The sequence below is a fragment of the Zingiber officinale genome, chromosome 5B (assembly GCF_018446385.1).
Source record: "Zingiber officinale cultivar Zhangliang chromosome 5B, Zo_v1.1, whole genome shotgun sequence".
In the NCBI taxonomy this organism is placed as follows: Eukaryota; Viridiplantae; Streptophyta; class Magnoliopsida; order Zingiberales; family Zingiberaceae; genus Zingiber; species Zingiber officinale.
This window is the reverse complement of record NC_055995.1, coordinates 106,961,247-106,981,910: the sequence shown is the minus strand read 5'-3', so window position 1 is coordinate 106,981,910 and position 20,664 is coordinate 106,961,247. Positions and strand designations below refer to the sequence as shown.

The window sequence follows — 20,664 nt, the reverse complement described above, 5'->3', positions numbered from 1 at the left end:
AGACACCTCTTGGAAGTAACTCATTCTCTAATGTTTTCCTCCACCCAAAATCTTCTGCGGCGATGTCGTCTCTACCGGCCTCATCAACCGTATGCCATCACGCATCATCAACTTCCAAAGCCCAATTCAAAGTCTTCTCCATTCTTTCCCACACACCAAACTTCTTCAGTCCCTGCCACACACCAAAATCTCTAAGTGCACATCCTTATCCACATCCACAAACATCATCGGGGCAAATGGGACCTGGCTCCACCAAATGCATTTTTCTTGGATATTTATCCTTTCAAAAGGGATCCAAATGCTACTCACCTACCACTAAGAAAATCTACATCTCCATGGATGCCACATTTTTTAAAAATCAATCATACTAATGCAAGTCCGATATTCACGGGAGAACTTGAGAGAATATCATCCTAAAGATCTTAAAATAATCCCTACAACAAACATTGTGCCTCAGCCTACTCTTGACACAAACACTGAGCCTACTCTCAACATAAACATATCCCCTACCCAGCCTAATACACCAGAAGAAGTTTGTGTATATACTAGACGAAAACACGCTCAACATTAGTCCAAAAGTTGGAAACATATACGACCTTAAATCAATCCAATTTACCCACAACAGATGATCGAGAGATACTAATTGCTTTAAGGAAAGGGGTCAGATCATGCACATTGCACCACATTTCCAATTACATCTCTTATGAAAAGCTATCCTTGAAATATCGAGCCTGTATAGCCTCCTTTGACAACATTCAGGTTCCATCCAACATTAATGAAGCTCTAAATCAGATAGAATGGAAACAGACAGTAAACGAGGAAATAAGAGCACTATAGAAAAATGACACTTGATCCATCAGCGAATTACCACAAGGGAAAAAGGCAATTGGGTGTAAATGGATATTCAAAGTCAAACACAAGATAGACGGACAGTTGAAAGATTGAAGGCACGACTGGTCGCAAAGGGTTTCTCACAGTCTTATGGAATAGATTATCAAGAGATCTTCACTCGAGTTGCTAAACTTAACACGATCAGGATCCTCCTTTCCTTTGCCGCTAACGATAATGCCTTTCTAAACGGAGACTTTGATAAAGAAGTGTATATGGAAGTTCCATCTAGAATCGGACCATACCTAACAAAGTATGCATATTACACAAATCCTTGTATGACCTCAAACAATCCCCTAGACTGTGGTTTGACAAGTTTACCACATCTGTAACCAAACACGGGTACAAACAGTGCAAGCAGATCACACTTTTTTTTTTTTTTCGTAAAAATCTCAACAAAATCTCCATTCTTATTGTTTATGGTGATGACATCATTGTTTGTCATGGGGACAACGAGAAAGAAATAACTTTATTGAAGAAGCTCCTCGCGAGAGGTTTTAAAATCAAAGATCTCGGATATCCAAAATTATTCCTAGGAATGGAACTGGCAAGACCGAGATAAGGTATTTTTCTTTCATAACAAAAATACACTATGAATCTACTAAAAGAAACTTGAATGCTTGGATACAAACTGGTGGATACCTTGATAGATGGATCAAATAAAATTGGTTATGAAAAGGACTAGGCACCAACAGACAGGGGAAAATACCAATGACTTTTTGGCAGACTACTCTACCTATCACACACTCGACAAACAAGGGGAGATACCAACGTCTGGTAAGCCGACTATTCCACCTATCAGACACTTGATAGACGGGGAGATATGATATGTGTGACTTCGTCAATCTTATTTCTTTGGATTATAGAGACGATAATAATAAATAGTTGATGGGGATTGAATGATAGCACTTATGAAGAAATTGATTTAATATTTGATGATGACAATTTAACTTGGAGTGAAGCTGCACGGGCTTCTGGAGTTGGTGAAAATGCCTATAGTTTTAGATCTCTAGTTTCATTTTCTTCAAAACAAGTAAGGGCAACTACATCAAAAGGAACTAAGAGAAGGTCTTCTATGAGCCAACTTATTGATGAAGAGGAGGAAGAAATTGGTCAAAGGAAACTGATGAAAATTCAGTTATACAAATCTGATGATGATAATGATATGATTGAGGAAGATTTTTTTTTTAATTTGAATTGTGTTTAATATTTTATGGACTATAATTTTATTAGTAAAATATTTTGGTAGAAATTTCTCATATATGTTTGAATTGTAAAAATTTATACCTAGATCGCCTTACTTTGGTATGGCGTGTGCCTCACCTTGCGTTGTGCGTCTCATGCCTCATAGCACCTATGCGCTTTTCGGCGCCTCACGCCTTAAATAACTATAGTGTTAGTTGGCTCTTGGTCATTCTGAGGAGGAAGAGTAGTGTGAGGTTGATGAGGAGGCAGATAAGAAAGTGGAAAATGCGTATTGGATCCCTAGTATGCTTCGATGCAGTCTTTGCAATGTCTTGTGCTTTTTGTGATGTTTCGTTGCTCACAAAAGAGGAATGCAGAGACCATGGGTGCTGTTGGGATGTTGCTCATGGAGGAATAGACGTAGAAGAAGGTTTGTATATATAGTCTACTTTGCAATAGTCCTTCTCATTGCATCCTTGGTGTCTTGTTACTTGTGTCTGAGTCTTGTTGCTTCGCCGAAGTGCTTCTGGTTGCTCATGGGTCTTTTTTTTTATTGTCTTATTTTTCTTGCTTTTCTTATCGTCTTTGATCAATTTAGCAACTAGCTTAGACATTATACATCAGATCAGTTGGATTACAATCAGTCTTCTGATCCAAGATTGTCCAATTTCCCAAAGATATATCAAAATCATGAGATAAATAAACAACTTCCCCCCAAAAATCAATGGGAATTGGTGGAAAATGGTGCGTTAAGGATGAAATAAGATTTAAAAATTCAGTTGATTTATTGCAAATATGAAACCAATTAAACCGAGAAGAAGAAAACGAGCCTTTGGACGTTTGTAAACATGAAGAATGGGGTTGGAGGACCATCAGCTATTGATGGTAGAGGAGGGCAGATATTGGAGGATGAAGCAGGCTTTGGCTAGGTGAGATGCGGAGAAGCAGTACGGATATGGTGGTTGTCAAATTGCTTAATGAATAATGATTTAAGAAGTTATTTTTAATAAATAGTTTTAATATTATTATTAATCTACCATAGATCCAATTAAATAATAATACTACTGAATACAAGACACAAATGTACTATTAAATACTTTGAATGATTTAGAAATATACTATTATTAGATATTATTAATTATGTTATCGCAAATTATATTATGTTATAAAAAATATTTTAATATAATAATTCATTAATATATTGTTTAAGGGGCCAAGGAGGAACGTGTCATCTAGGGAAGAGATCTAGAGCAGAGGGAGCTGCTTATGTTTCAAAGTGGAAACTTTTGTCTGATTTAGAGGAGAGGGAGCTGTTAATGTGTCAAAGTGGAAACTTTTGTTTGTAAGACGGATAATTAATTAGTCACAGTAGTATTAATTAATTACAGTATGGTTAGTTATTTAGTACTATGATGTTTAATGAAGTTAATCAATATATAATTATGTTATAAACTAATAATATTAATTAATATATAACTCCCTCTCTTAGTTAACCCTGCTAAATGATATATAATTGCTAATATTTAACTATAGATTTAATTATGTGGTATGTGCTCACTATAAGGTTTGAAAATTCGCTAGGCAGTAGTCGGACGTTAGACCAGCGCCCAACGCCTAGGCGGGACTAGGCGCCTCTAGGCGGATTCCACAATATCAACATAAATTACATACTATAATTCCAACATAATAACATCAAATTTAAAATGAGTTCAAAATTACACAACTAATAAATATCACGTATTTATTCTACTTCTTCTCCATAATTTTCAACAACTTGTTATTCATTTGACAGAAACTCAACATCCTCATTGTGATCCTCCTTTTCTTCTTCGGATGCAAAATCATCCTCGTGAATTTCTCTCACTTTAGAGCTTCTTCGGGGATGTAGATTTTCATCAGCTCCACTTCAACCATTTGCCAAGTGAGTTTGGAATCTAGTTCAACTTCATCATCATCTCCACCATCCACAATCCAACCTCGTGCATTTGAAACATCATTTGCAAGAAGCACATCGACATTCCTTTTTTCTCTTTTTTTTGTTTGTTTAACAATCTAGTATTAAATTGGACGAGTACTAAATCGTTCAATCTGTTAACATCCAATCTATTGCTTTTCTTTATATAAATCTTAAAAAAGAGAGTAAATATTATAATTAGTAACATGAATATAAACTTTAAAAATTAATACTTTTCTTTACTTAAAGACTTAAAGTTTAAAACTTACTCCATCTAATGCACTCTAATTTCTTTCACACTCAGATGAACTTGTAGTTAATGAAAGTATTCTCAATGCCACTCTTAGGAAGTTGGGTGTGTGAGCATCGTATGTACTCCACCATTCACATGGATCAAATGTATCATCTTTCTTTTCACATGCTTTTACTGTCAATGTTTTTCCAAATTACCCAGTCTCGTCTTTATATTTTGCAAATTCCTTGTTAATAATTGTATTTTATAGATCTAACTAATTGGCATGCAAAATTTTCATGCATTCAAAAATCCCTGTCGCGACCTCCTCATAAAGAGCAATAGAACTATCTTTATAGTAAAAATAGGGATTCAACAAAAATACACTGGTATGCAATGATGTATTAAGTCTACCTTTCATTTTTGACTCAATAATCACTATGATAGGTTGATAATTTGATTTCACGTTGTTTAGAACCACCTTGATATCTTCTTTAGCTTGAAGAAGCTCTCTATATAGAAACCCCATAGATGATTTTCTACCTCCATCTACCAATTGAAGAACTCTTCCGGAGCAAATATTTTCAAAGTGTCACACCATTCCAAAAATTCATGCTCATGAGAGTAAGTCAATTTCTCTTTATTTGTTTTTGACCATTTACATTTCTCCCACATATCACTTGTAAACATGACCTGTAAACAAGATTTTTTTTTTTTCAATTATACTTTGCAATGTGAGGAAATATAATACAGACCTGGTAACTCCTAGCCGGACTATGTTTCTCTTCTTCGTGAAACTTCTCATCACTGACAAAATCTTATGGTTAACATAAATGAAAATGATAAAAGACTTGGATTGCTTAATGACCTTTTTATATCGTAGAAGTGTGCCAATATTTTCAAGTATGAGATTAACAGTGTAAGTTGCACATGAACTCCAAAAGATCCCAAGGTCGTTTCTCTCATCAATTTAGCTATAGCTATATTGTTGGTGGCATTTTGTTACAATCTGAACAATATTCTGAGCTCCTACTTATTCAACACACTTGTCAATATACTCAAAAATAAGTTCAGCTGTATGTGGCCCGTCTGAAGACTCCTTAGACTCTAAAAATGTAGTACTCTCCTTGCTATTAACATACAAATTTAAGATGCTCTTTTTCAATCACTTTATGCATCTATCATGATCGAGCACCCATTCTTTATTCTTCTTCATGTTTCTTTAGTAGTTGTTTTGTTCTTTCAACTTTGGTTATCAACAGTGACTCCTTAAGTTGATATTGAGTTGGAGGCTTAAATCCTGGTCTAAATTGACCTTCCTCCATTAGTTGCTTGAAACTATCATTATCAATAGCATTGAATGAGATTCTATTTTCATAAATCTAGCTCCCAACATATTATTGAACTTGTTGAGTTCTCTCTTTGAAAAGAGTCTCATTTATATTTTTTTGGCGAATCACTTTACTCCCCACTTGAGCCTATATTTTCTAGAGCAATTATCAATGCATATCTATCCATGGCTAAGTGGAAGAGGTTTTTTAAATTTCATTTATCCCTTCAATTTCAGAACCTTCTTTGTCCAGAGAAAGAGTCACATTTGCTTTACAACTTTATTCTTCTATTATTTTGTTCTTCTTTCAGTTCCTCCCTTGTAAAATAGCCTGTTTGAACTAATTTTTATCTTCTTGAGATGATTTTCAACAACCAAATATATTTCCAGGTGTATTTCCTATGTGTTATCTTATACACTCCCCCGACGTCGTTTTTCCACTCAACTTGCAATTACTTTTGTCGAGGATCTTAAGATCAATCAACGTCCCAAACTCCCATCTAATGTCATTTGACTTTCTCCCAAGAATCTCGGATTTGAGTCGAGTGACGAATATTGTCGAAGATGGATTGCTTGCCATTGTGATAACCTAAAAAATAATTTAAGAATAAATTTAGGAACTTTGAAATCATTAACAAACTTGAGAAAAAATTATATATAAAATAATTAAGATATAATTATATAGCAAGTTTGAGAAATAAAATATATATTTTTATATATTTAAATCTGATTTATATGAATTAATAAATTTATTATTTTTTTATTTTAAATATATTTTTTATATATTTAAATCTGATTTATAAATTAATAAAAATTATCAGTTTATTTTAGTATATATATATTTTAATATATTTATATTTGATTTATATGAATTAATAAGATTTATCAGAATTTTTTATTTTATTTTTTTATATATTTAAATCTTTTTCATGAATTATTTTTATAGCATGTATTTAAGTTGGGAGTTGATTGAATTAATTAAATGCTATGTCTAAGTTGAACTTACTTGAAATTACGAGAAATGTTCGGTACCAGTATCGACGCCTTGTGACCGCGATACTTCTGGCAGCGCCAGAGTTGTCACAGGACACCTCCGGTGTCGTTAGAGGCGACTGACGACACCTCAAATGATTGAAGAAGAAACGAAGAAATTAATAGAAAAAAATTAAGAGAAATTACCTCGAATGATCGAAGAGGAAGAGACAATCGAAGAAGCAGAATCTGCGACGGTGAGATGAGAGGTTGACGAACAAGCAGAAGAAGATTTGAAGAGGGTTTAACTAGGGGTTTAAATTTATATAGGCGACTCGTCCGCCTAGGCTGGCTGCCTATCACTGTTCGGTGTGATTGGCGGCCGCCTAGCGCCTAAGCAGCGCTTAGGCGGCTGTTTAGTCCGTAATTTAGAATACTAGTTCACTGCTAGATGATAAATAATTACCAATATGCAAATATAAATTTAAATTACAGATTTAATTATGCAGTATATATATTCAATTTGTAAATAACCATTGATTAGTAATAACCTTATTTGTCAATAATGTTATTATATAATAGTTTTTGACATCAATACGATACTATTTAATAATTTTGTTGTTGAAATAAGTATCTATCATAACTTCTATGGATAATTGGTAAATATATAATTTGAATGCTATGTTTATATTAAATAAATTTAGTAAATATTATTTTTGTGTTTTTAATATTTAAACCAAATTGTTAATTATTATTCTTTTACTAAAATTAATTTATTTAATGGCATACATATAATGGTATTAGTTATTAGTATTCAAATTTGTTCTCTTGATGTTCTAAAAATTTGTTTAATAATTTGATTAATGATAACTACTTACAATGTTTTGATCATTAAATAGCAAGGAATAAGATACTATATCATGTATGTTGGCATGAGTTGAATTTACTATTTTGATATGCATGAAACCATTCGGCACCAATGCGCTTGGCTAGAAGTCGTGAGGCGGCAACAGTCTTGTAGATGCTTCGTAGTAATGCCACTACAAGAGGCCTCACTTGGTCGCAAAGCCTCCTCAAGGTTGTGGTCTCGCAACAACCAAGCCTAGTCATGACCTTGCGAATGCTAGGCCGAGGTGACTGGCCATACTTTATTTTTTCTTTCCTTTCTTCCCCTCCCCCGTCCATCTTTTTCTACATATAATTACTTTTCTTCTATTATTTTTTTCCCCTTATATGTCCTCGATGGTGAGACTAAGGATGGAGTAGACAGAAGATAAAAAAGTAATGATAATATAATTTCTAATCTTATAAAATATATTGCTATTGATAGATTAAATTATTCTATATATACATTTGAATTAATTTTAAATTAATCAAAATAAAATTTAGTTTAAAGTATTTGATCTTATCGTGCTTATTTATGGACTTAAACTAACTTGAATCGCCTTGTGCTCAATATAAAATTTTAAAATATTAGTTTAATTTAACTTAATTAAACAATTATACAAAATATAAATTTTTTAAATAAGATAAAATTTGGTATTTAAAAGATTTTGTATGTGTTCTAACATTTATGATGTTAATAGAGATTAAGAAAGAATTATATATATATATATATATATATAGAGTGAGAGAGAGAGAGAGAGAGATTTGATACTCTGCACACCTTTACCCTATGACCCTCATATGTCCGAGCGCTCGGAGCCCCTCCCGGGCATCCTGATTCACTTTTTGAATTAGGGCGCCCGAACATGTGAGGGTCGCCTGAGTGTGCACTGAACGGGTGTGCAGGGTAAAATCTTTATATATATATATATAGAGAGAGAGAGAGAGCGCTCCATATAAAGCTTGAGCTCGACTCAAGCTTAGTAAGAATTTTAATAAACAAGCTTACACTCCTACTCATCTTTTAGGAGTTGACTCCTCTGCTATTTCTTGTTTGTCAAGATCTACTTAGACTTTTACTTTTACTAAGACTTCTCATCTATCAAGACTACTTAGACCATTTGTTAGGAATTCACTCCTCTTAGGCTTTTCCTTTGAAATCTCTATTCTATCAAGACTGTTTAAAGTAAAACCTAGAATCTCATGTTGGTTAAACCCCCACGAGTTAGGCCTTTATATAGGAAACGAAATAGAACCAAAAGACTCAAATACCCTTTTACTTATTCTAACACTCCCCCTCAAGCTTGAGAATATAGATCATATATACCAAGCTTGTTACATATGTAGTCAATCCGGGGACCTCTAAGTGATTTAGTAAATATATCTGCTAGCTGATCATTTGAGTTGACAAAACTAGTAGATATTTCTCCGGATATGACTTTCTCTCTGACAAAGTGACAGTCAACTTCAATATGCTTTGTTCTCTCATGGAAGACTGGATTTGAGGCAATATGCATAGCAGCTTGGTTGTCACATATGAGTGAAATTTGTGTAACCTCTCCAAACCTTAGTTCCTGAAGCAACTGTTTTAACCATATAAGTTCTTGACTAGCAATAGCCATAGCTCGATATTCTGCCTCTGCACTGGATCTTGCCACAACATTTTGTTTCTTGCTTTTCCAAGAAATAAGATTACCTCCGACAAATATACAAAATCCAGAAGTGGACCTTCTATCAGAGGGAGATCCTGCCCAATCTGCATCAGAATATCCTACGACTTCAGTATGTCCTTTGTCTTCATATAAAAGACCCTTTCCTGGTGCTCCCCTGATATATCGAACAATGCGAGTCACTGCATCCCAATGTTCTTTGCATGGAGAGCTAAGAAACTGACTTACTACACTCACTGCAAATGAGATATCCGGACGAGTAACAGTAAGGTAGCTTAGTTTCCCTACCAATCGCCTGTACCGTTCAGGATCTGAAAGAGGCTCCCCCTGATTTGGTAGGAGCTTGACATTAGGATCCATGGGATTGTCGACTGTCTTTGAGTTTAACATTCCTGTTTCTTCCAGAATATCCATTGCATACTTCCTTTGGGATATAATAATCCCATTTTTAGACTGTGCCACTTCTATCCCTAGAAAGTATTTGAGTTTGCCAAGATCTTTTGTCTGGAAATGTTTAAAAAGATGTTGTTTTACTTGTGAAATTCCAAGATGATCATTACCTGTGATGACAATATCATCAACATAAACCACTACATAAATGCAACCAGTAGATGAATGACGATAAAAAACAGAATGATCAGCCTCGCTTCGAGTCATGCCAAACTGTTGAATTATGGTACTAAATCTACTGAACCATGCTCTGGGTGACTGCTTGAGACCATATAAAGATTTCCGCAAGCGATATACAAGACCAGAAGACTCCCCCTGAGCAACAAAATACGGAGGTTGCTCCATGTAGACTTCCTCGAGCAGGTCACCATGTAAGAATGCATTTTTGATGTCCAACTGATGAAGGGGCCAATGGCGAATAGCAGCAATAGACAGAAAAAGACGCACAGAAGACATCTTGGCAACAGGAGAAAAGGTGTCGCCATAATCCAATCCAAATACCTGAGTATAGCCTTTAGCGACAAGACGAGCCTTAAGCCGATCAACCGTGCCGTCTACACCAACTTTCACCGTAAACACCCATCGACAACCAACCACTGACTTCCCAGGAGGTAGGGGAACGAGGTCCCAAGTCCCACTGCTCTGTAGGGCACTCATTTCATCAAGCATAGCCTGTTTCCATCCTGGATGGGCAAAGGCATCACCTGCAGTCTTTGGAACAGAAACAGACGACAGGGAAGACAGACAATAATAATAGGATGGGGAAAGACGATGATAGCTTAAAGAAACATAGTGAGGAGAAGGATTACGAGTGGAACGCATACCCTTTCGAAGTGCAATAGGAACATCAGAGTCAGGAGACGAGACCGGAGTAATCGACGAAGGACTAGGCTCTACAGATGTGCCCACAGCAGTGTCAGTGTTGGTCGGCGGCAAAGCAAAACGAGGACGGCGCTGATAAACCTGCAAAGGAGGGGACGAGGCAGGAGGTGATAGAGGCGCCTCCGGAGGATAAAAGATAGTCATTGGTGCAGGTGGAGAGGGAGAAACCTCGGTCTGTGAAGCGGAAGGACCAAAAAAAAAAGGAACCGACTCAAAGAATGTGACGTCAGCAGAGATGAAGTATCGACGAAGAGTAGGGGAATAACACCTGTACCCTTTCTGAGACCGCGGGTACCCAAGGAAGACACACTTATGAGACCGAGGAGATAGTTTGTCAATGCCGGGACCAAGAGCATGAACAAAACAAATAGAACCAAAGACCCGAGGTGGTAGAGGATGAAGGGACTGATGTGGATAAAGTACCTGATGAGGTATTTTACCCTGGAGGGTGGATGAAGGCATGCGATTGATGAGATAACACGCAGTAAGTACGGCATCACCCCAAAACTGATGAGGGACATGAGAATGAAGAAGAATAGTCCGAGTGGTTTCAAGGAGATGACGATTCTTGCGTTCTGCAACCCCATTCTGTTGAGGGGTATGAGGGCAAGAAGTGCGATGCAGCACACCATGAGATGTCAAGAAGCTACGAAACTGAGTAGACAAATACTCGCGTGCATTATCACTTTGCAAAGTTCGAAGGGAAATACCAAATTGAGTTTTTATTTCAAGGAAAAAGGATTCAAAAATAGAAAACAACTCTGAACGATCCTTCATAAGATATAACCATGTACAACGGGAAAAATCGTCTATAAAAGTAACAAAATATCTTGACCCCATTGTAGAAGAAACACGACTCGGACCCCAAACATCAGAATGAACCAAAGAAAAGGGAGACATAGCCCGACTCTCAATACGAGGAGAAAAAGAACTACGAACATGCTTACCTAATTGACACGACGCACAAGATAAAGACTCTAAGTGAGAAAGACTAGGATGTAACTGTTTCAACTTATTAAGACCTGGATGTCCCAACTGAGCATGAATAAGAAGTGGAGATGCCGCCGCCGAACCAACAAAAGAGGGTTGGTGAAGTCGATATAGGCCATGAGATTCACATCCGAAGCCAATCATCCTCCCCGTACTCCGGTCCTGTAGGGAAACGGACGTGTTAGTAAAAGAAATGACACAATCAAGAGATCGAGTAAGTTGACTTATTGACAATAAATTAAAAGGAGCGCCGGGAACATAAAGAACATTATGAACTGAAAGAGATGAAGAAGGATGAACAATACCAATACCCTGGGATTGAGTTTGGGAACCATTGGCCATGGTGACCATTGGTAAATTACCAGAAGTAGTGAGAGAGGAAAAAAGGGATTTATTACCAGTGATATGATCGGTGGCCCCAGAATCAAGAACCCAAGGACTCGAAGAACGAGATATGCCAGCAAAAGAAGTACCAGCGTCTGCAATGGTAGCAGTGGAGCCTGAAGCCTGTCGATCCTCAAACCATTTCAGAAAGTCAGTATATGAAGGTGTTGAAGTCGAATCAGGTGTTAACTGTGAAGTGGAAGCTGAAGGAGCAGAACTCTGAACAATCTGAGCAGCACGAGGAGGACGACCATGTAGACTCCAGCATTTATCAATCGTGTGTCCCGGTCGGTGGCAATGATCACACCAAGGGCGTCCTTTGCTACCCTTGCGAGGTGGAGGTCCTTTGTGTCGAGAGACCAAAGCTGACGAGTCAATAGGAACAGAAGAAGGCATCGTCAAGACTTTGGCCGGGACACGGAGAAGAGTCGCCCAGGTATTTTCCATGGTAGCTTCTGTGGGGCTGCCCAGGATCTGGTCGCGGACATGAGAATAATCTGTGGGCAGACCATATAAAGCCAAAGACATAAAAAATTTCTTCCGATTTTCAAGCTCTTCAACAGGATCGGCCGCAGGTGGGAGCAGTTCATTGAAGTCACAAAGAAGGCTAGAAACTGAACCCAGATAATTTGACATTGAATCCTTAATCTGATTGGTGCTGAGGATAGTCATGAGATCTTCACAAACTTGATAGAGTCGTCGAGAGGTGTTTGTAAAGAGTTGTTGAGCTTGCATCCAAACAGCTTTGCAGGTTTTGTGAGTACGGAAGACATTCCTAAGAGATGAATGGATGGTGGCTCGGATAATACAACACAACTGAGCGTCAACCTTCTTCCACAGAGGACGATCGGCGTCTCGAATATCTTCTTCAGTTTGAGTGAGATGTGTCTCATATCCTTGTCCAACAAGCCAAAGTTCAATGTGAGATGCCCAGGAGATATAATTTTTACCATCCAACTGCTCGGAAGAAAGGGGTGCAGTAATATGGTTGGTAAAGATTGAGGTATCTGGTTTTGGAGCGCCAGATGTAGCCATGAATAGAACTGTGGACCGGACTGTGCTTGCTTCTTCTGCCCAATCGGATGAATCCTTAATCTGACTTCGAATCAGGCGACTGTCGGTTCGTGTCCCACCGGGCGTGCCACTGGAAAACTCGCAGCACCGGGCGTGCCACTGGAAAACTCGCAGCAGGGTAACGTGAGATGCGGAAGCTTCGAAGCTTGCTGATGGATGGGAAGGAATTGGAACGCCACCAATTCTTCCCCGCCCGAACAGAAGAGTTGAGCTTGAACAGGGAACGTCGCCGCTGGAGAGAAGAAGAGGTGCCGCCGGCTGGAAAGAAGAAGAAGAAAGGGGAGCGCCTCTGTGCCCTAGCCGCCCGAGAAGAGGAAAAACGCGATTGGTAGGGAGACGAAGCCGATAGAGGGGAGCACCAGGATGCCTCTGTGCCCTAGCCGCTCGAGCAGAGGAAACGCGAACAGAAGGGCGTCGGGTGTCTGGCGTCCACGAAACAGCAGGCCGGCGTCGGGCGTCCACGAGGCGGAGCTCAGCGTCCACGAACCAGCAGGCGTCGGGCGTCCACGCGATTGGAGAAGCTCGATGCTGGAGAAGAACTCGCGCGTCGCTGGAGAAGAACACGCGCGCGCGTCGCTGGAGAGGAAGGCTCGGCAGAAAGAGACGGCGCGGATAGAGAAAAGAAATTAGGGTTTTAACTTGGCTCTGATACCAAGTTTAAAGTAAAACCTAGAATCTCATGTTGGTTAAACCCCCACGAGTTAGGCCTTTATATAGGAAACGAAATAGAACCAAAAGACTCAAATACCCTTTTACTTATTCTAACAAAGACTATGGACGAACTTTCACATTTTTTAGACTTCTTACCCAATTGCAACTATAGACTAAACATTCTACCAATGATTTTGCCAACCACATCAAAACCAACCCAATTCAAGCATAATAGCATCAACAACCTCCCCTTAAGCCTTTTAGGAACTGATTGCACTAACCGTTAGTTCTCTATAATCCTCTTGGAGCGTAATCATTGTTAGGACACTTGAGAGCTAGAAGGAGGGGGGGGGGGGGTGAATAGCTCCAATCGCTTCGTTAATGATTTGTTGTAGCAGAAAACTCGAAGCAATGCTAATATCTCCATTTGACTTGGTATTCACCTCCTTGAGATGACTAATCCAAGGGTTCGTTCCTCACACTCAAAACTCCATTATGAATAACTCTTTCTTAGAGACGGAGAAGTCACGTACAAACACAAATATGAGAATACACCAAGAGGAGAAGAAACAAATACAAATGGAAATCGAAAATGACTTTACAATACTTGAATCTTGCTTTGCTTGCTTTCTTCTTGCTTGGAAAATGCCTCTTGATGCCTGGAAAGTGCAACAACACTTGTCTCCGAGAGCTCAAGAATTGGCAGTCGAACCGTATTCAATCCTTCACGAATACCCTTTTGTAGGGTTCACTCGACGCCTCCAATCGATTCAACTTTTTCCCAATCGATTGCCACGTTAGCTGACCGTTCGAACACCTATAGAACGACTCTTTTTGAACTCTTAATCGATTGGTGAATCATCCCAATCAATTCAAGCCTATATCGATTACCTAATCGATTCCCAACCTTTCTGTTCTATCGCGAAAAAGCCTTAATCGATTAGCCCAATCAATTAAGAAGCCTTAATCAATTGCCTCAATCGATTCCATCTCTTCGCAATAAACCACTGTCCAATCGATTGGGCCAATCGATTCAGCACCTATTCTCGGGAATTTGGCTCCGTGAAGCTCCCAATCGATTAGGATCCTAATCGATTAGGAATTCTTCCTAATCGATTAGGAATTCATCCTAATTGATTGAGCTTAGCTTAATTGATTGCCTTAATTGATTAGGTCAATCGATTCCCAACCCTAACACCTGAAATCCGAGTTTAGGGTTCTCCTTGTCCAACATCCGCTCAACCGTGATATGTTGGGTCTTCCCAACCAAGTGTATGGTCAATCGTTGACTCACTTGGACTTTCTCTTTGCTAACCTTTGGTTGGACTTTTGATTACCAAGTGAAGTCCTTGACCCACTTGGATTGTCCTTTACCTAACCGCAATTAGGACTAGTCACTCGATAGACTTCCACCTGCCTAACCTCAGTTAGAACTTTTCCTTGCCTAACCGCAGTTAGGGCTTTACTCTTGCCAACGTGCGATCTTTCTGAACCCACTTGGATTTTGCTTTGCCCAACAGCAGTTAGGACTAGTCACTCGATAGGCTTCCACCCTACCTAACCTCAATTAGGGGTTTTTTTTATCAACGTGCGATCCTTTGTGACCAACTTGGATTTTTCTTTGCCTAATTTCTTGTTAGGACTTTCTAGTGTATCCGGTCCTCCATAATTTGCTTGACTTCTGTCAAGTATTCGGTCAACTTGACCTATTTGACTTCTTCTCACATATTGTCCAAATATCGAAATTCAAGCTCGAATCCACTCAAACTTAGTTAAACTGGTCAACCTTGACCTGAGGACGATTGCACCAACAATCTCCCAACAACCATAAGTTTTGCCCGATAATGTAATGAGGATGAATCATAGTTGCGATCATAGAGTACCAAACGCCACAATTCACAACAGGACAAGTTACCTCAACACTTGTAGAGGATGTGATTCAAGGCTGTACTTATAATATATTATATCAATTACCACTACATCAGTCATGCCTCTTTAAAGTTTGATAGTCATCTTTCTTCTGTCATGCTTATCCATCCACTCTCATTTGTTTCCAAATGAGGATCACAATTAGTGTATCAATTTATTTAAATTTAAATTTTCTTTAAAAAATAAATTTAAGATGTGAGGCACTTGATTTTGGATCATGTTTTGAACAGTTTTGGGAATTAACATGAATAAATGTGTATAATCAAAGGTTTTAAGGGGATAGAGGAGAAAGAACGGAACAATGGATAGGTTTGAAGTAGAATAGACATAGGAGCAACTTTTGAGGACATGTAGTTTATAAAATGTGAGGCACTTATGATGCTTCATCCCATAGATATTTAGGAACATATATTGTGAACATAAGGGCTTTAGCAACCTCAAGTAGGTTACAATTTTTTCTCTCGGCTATAGTATTTTGTTGTGATGTGTGTGCAAGAACTTTGATGAATGATGCCATTTATTGCTAAGCACTCTCTTAGGATGAATTTAATTTAATTTAATTTTTCTATTTTAGTTCTTAGAACTTTGATGAGGTTTAATTTTTTTTTTACTATAAAGCAAAATTTTTTATTTTTTATTTTTGCACAATCTCATTTTTCTTTGCAGAGATTAACCCAACATAGTCTAGTCTAATTATCAATAACTGTAATTAACTTTCTAGTAGTTGTGATAATTTGTACTCAAAAAGGTCCGTAAATATTACTATGAATAAGAGAAAATGAACGAGACTTTTGTATGGTTTGGTTGGAAATAATGTTCCTATGTGTTTGGCTAATTGACAAATTTCATAAGTAAAGGAATTGAGATTTTTATTAATTAAAAAAATGTGAAAATAAGTGTTTATGATGATGAAAATTAGGGTGGCCTAACCTACTATGCCACATTATTACATCAATAGGATGCACGTTCAGTCATATTAGCTTGTCTCTCCACATGATCACCATTCTCAAAATAGTAGAGTCCACCATCCTCCTTAGCAATGCCAATCTTTCTCTCCGATCCCTGCTCTTACATTTGACAAGAAGTGGTAGAAAAAATAGTAGTGCAATCAAGATTATAAGCTAATTTGCTAATTGGCACAGTGTTGCATGCTAATTTGGGAACATGAATTATAGAAAGTAAAACAATATAGTCAGACAGACAAAGCCTTTTCCAGCAATAGAATTGACAATTCCATCTATGATTTTTACCTTAGAGGTCTTATGACATGACCTCTTGGTGTGAAAAAGAGATACATTATGTGTCATATGATGTGCCCTCCAATCCCTGCTCTGGTTCTGGTATACTTACTTGTGCCAGCACGAGCCTGAAACAAATCTATCTAGGCTGGGTTCTTTGTCAGCCACAAGAAAGCCTGGTCCATACTTAATGTGTGCCTTACCCATTGACCAGTTAAAGAGAATCAAGAAGAATTTTTATTAATCACTAAAACTTGTGATCCTCTCCTATAATATTTTAAGGCTTCTACATGTACTTTAAAATGATTGATTGCAATTTTTTTGACAAGTGAAGGCCCAATTTAAGGAGATTAGTAAATCTTCTATTACCTCTAATGGCCAATTAGTGGAGATGCTAATCGATTTTGACAGACCCTAGAATTCAGATGTATATATTAATCCATCATTCTATGTAATTTTTGTGAACCAACAGAGGGAAAGTACTGAAAACCGACTTTCAATTGCTCATAACTTTCTTTGTAAAATCTCTTTTGATAAAATATAGTATCTTAAACATTCTTCAAAGAAGCCACTTGTATAGTTGCCTATGCATATGCGATGGATCCATTTTATAGATAGCATTTGCAACCCCCTATATGTGTTAGATACAACATGTGGGATAAGCGATCCATGCGGTCCTCATATGGAAATTATGGTTCATTCCGTGGTTTAGGTTGAATCAAATCAAATAACATTATAGAATCCTAACTATTTCTTGTGCTGACACCCTCTCGAATAATAATACCTTGTGTGATTTCTTTTCCTATAATGCATTAGTTTTCGTAATTGTCAAACACATTTATAATCTAAATTTATGGTGTAGTGATTTCTAAGTTTACTACACAATTGAATGCAAGCGTTACATTATTTGTTCTATCATTGATTTCTATATATTTTTTATATTGTTTATTTTCACATTTGATGGTTGGCCTATTTTTTATTTGAAATTAGTTGACCACATATTGCTTTCATACGCTTTTAAAAATTTTGATGGATGGAATGGGTATCTCGGTTTCCAGATTCAACCTTCACATTTTTCAGAAGTTTATAGGTTTTCCTGAACTAAATTTTTTCTTATTACAACCTCCATATTATTTTCTATGCAAAACAACAATCAGTAAATCCCAACTGTTTGCTATTTGTTAAATGGTTTTTTTTTTCTTTTCTTTTGATCTTTGTATTGTTTGCCATCTAGCAATTAACAAAATAGGTATTTGTTGTCTCTATTGATAGGCTTCTTAACACCAATTACTCTTCAAGAAATACAATTGAATGGTACATTTATTCTGGTTCCATACTCAAGTATTCCAGATAGCCAGATTGGTGCCTAGTCTTCGGGTGCCTAGGCCAAAGTCAAAGCTTTGTGTAGGAGACAGCAAAAATTATTGCAGACAAGAATAGTCTTTTTAAAATGTAACATTTACTATTTTACATTGCAGATTGTGATATAAGATCATGTCTGAACACACTTCAGTTTCTTCACAAAAAAAAAGAGACCCTCAACATTGTAAGTTGCAGCTTTACCATTTTATTCTACTTGAATAATTTTTAGTGGCCAGTAATTGCTGTAATCCAAGTGTTTTATTTTAGTCAGACATTAGTTCTCAAGTTGTGGGCAGAAAGGATATCTCAAGAAGCACAGTTGATGTATGGAAAGAGGTATGAAAATGCCAATTATCAGTCATTGTATATTTAAGGTATTAATGAGTTTATTGGTGTAAATATATTTTTATGTTTTCAAGGAGATTCTCTTTATTATAGGTTTTCCAAAAAAGCACACGTCAGGGCGAAAGGAAATTCAACAATGGTGGTTGCGAACATGGTGTTGGTGATTTTGAGTTTGTATACTCTCTTGTATCTAACTGGTAATATAATTGTTTGAGTCATAGTTACTAATTTATCTATACAATCACATCTCTAAAATCTAACAACTTTGAATTTAGTGGCGAATATGAACTGACTATGGATGGCATACATGAAAATTTCCCACGTCTTTCTTACCATGATCCCATGATGAGAAAAACCGTGAGTTCATATTTGACTGTGATTACTTGATTTCTTTTACCTCCAGATTTCCTATATATGTTAGCTTAAAACATTCTTGTTTGTGCTACATGAAGGTTAAATGTCTTAACATGCTTGGCATTTCTGATTCGCTGCTTCAGTATGTATTGAGAACTCAACAAATGTCTCTCCTTGGTAACAATTGCAGTTTAAGTTTTGAGCTTCCTTAGCCATTTCTTATTTAAAAAACAAGTGTGTTTTTGTCTCAGCTTATCAACCTCCTCTAGTTATATCTATGAGTCAGCTGATTGCTCAAGTTGAAAAGCCAAACATTGAGTGGCCAAGGACATTTCACAGGCATTTACTCCTAACTCTAAATGCTCTTCTCTCTGTTATGGTTTATGGATCTTGAACTTCTTTAAACATTCTAGATGTCGGTCACAACTTGTGGAGAAGAAAGAATTGTTGAAGACTTGGCTAACTATGATTTCACCCTCGATATCTCGACATCTCTCTATCATGTCTTTTGTGGAAGATATTGTTTCACCACTGTTGCATATTCTTTCACCACCATCTTTGAGACCAGTAAGTGCTTATTTCTACTTGACAACTAGAGGACCTTGTTTATGTATATTTTTAGAAAACCCTAAACTGAAAACAACTAAACCTGTGAGAATGAATTAAAATTTCTTGTCATTTAGCCATCAATGGCAAGCTTTCTGCTTATTGCTCCACCTCTCAATTGAAATTGACACTTCCTCGACACATGAGGCTTGTGGATACCAGTTGAAACCATGCTGGTTGACTTATCTCAGTGGGTTCAGATAGTGTTTGTGTGAAGACCATCACATCTTGTTGGGAAAGGAGGGTTATGTGGTGAGGGGGAAAAGGCCAGACATTGGTAACCTAGTCAATTGAACTAGTGATTTTAGGGTTTGGGTTGATAAGTTCACATTGCTTATTAGTTGCATTTATTATTAGCTTTAATATTAGTATATATATATATTAATATGAGATATTTTATATTAATTTTAGTTATGTTAATTAGTATTAATATGCTTTATTGATATTAATTATACAAATCAGTTGTATTAATAAGGTATATTATTATAGTTAATATGAATATTATTTAATTAATTATATTTTTAATATCAATATTAATTAATTTTTTATTAGTTAGAGTTAATATATCTAAATTATATTAACATGTATATTATTGTATTAATAAATTATATTACTTATAATTTTATACTTATTTAGTTTTTAAGGTATGTTATAATTAGTTTTTAAGATGGAGATTTGCCAAAAATATATATTTACATCCAGATAAACTAATGACATGAGTTAATGTAACTTAGGAATCTAATTTTTAAAAGTGTTACGTTTTATAAAAGTTTGTTTTGGTATATTCTGTTGTCTAAGAGGACAAGTTATTCTTTAAATTTTGAATTGTTTTATTCAAAATGTAGGATAATTTTGGTAGGAGTTCAATTCAATTTTGTTTCTTACCTAGTTGTAATTTGGTTTGTTTCCTTATTCAATTGAGTCGTTTTAGGCATAGAATTATTTCTTTTCTTGAAATTTTTAAATTTATTTGGTTTATGTTTTTAAAAGGGACCCTAATCTTTATATACTTGTCATCTTTATATAATAGAATTTTCTCATTTTATGTTTTCCTCCTTGAGATCATTTGTTTTATTTTGTGTGATTGTTTACCCCTTATGCTTTATCAAACGGTATGGGATCTTTGGGTAAGTTTTGATTCACCTTCATGACTTATGTTTAAAAATTAAAACACATTCACGCTATCCAATTTATTACCTTCTACTTAGAGAGTTAAGATATGGTGCCCACCCTCCGTACCTACCTTCGGTGGGTGACTGAGAGGGAGGCGCCCTTGTGGGCCC

General features: G+C 36.7%; 1 protein-coding gene across 2 annotated transcripts in view; it reads left to right on the top strand.

Moving 5' to 3' along the window:
• The window catches only part of LOC121985288 (chromosome transmission fidelity protein 18 homolog), a 100,782-nt gene that overhangs the window by 31,130 nt on the left and 48,988 nt on the right, over nucleotides 1–20,664 (top strand). For both annotated transcript variants that reach the window (XM_042538643.1, XM_042538642.1), the window contains exons 13-19: nucleotides 18,193–18,260; nucleotides 18,344–18,412; nucleotides 18,515–18,618; nucleotides 18,697–18,778; nucleotides 18,874–18,952; nucleotides 19,027–19,114; nucleotides 19,189–19,342. In XM_042538643.1, the coding sequence (XP_042394577.1) occupies nucleotides 18,193–18,260; nucleotides 18,344–18,412; nucleotides 18,515–18,618; nucleotides 18,697–18,778; nucleotides 18,874–18,952; nucleotides 19,027–19,114; nucleotides 19,189–19,342 (644 nt within the window). The remainder of the gene's footprint in view (nucleotides 1–18,192; nucleotides 18,261–18,343; nucleotides 18,413–18,514; nucleotides 18,619–18,696; nucleotides 18,779–18,873; nucleotides 18,953–19,026; nucleotides 19,115–19,188; nucleotides 19,343–20,664) is intronic.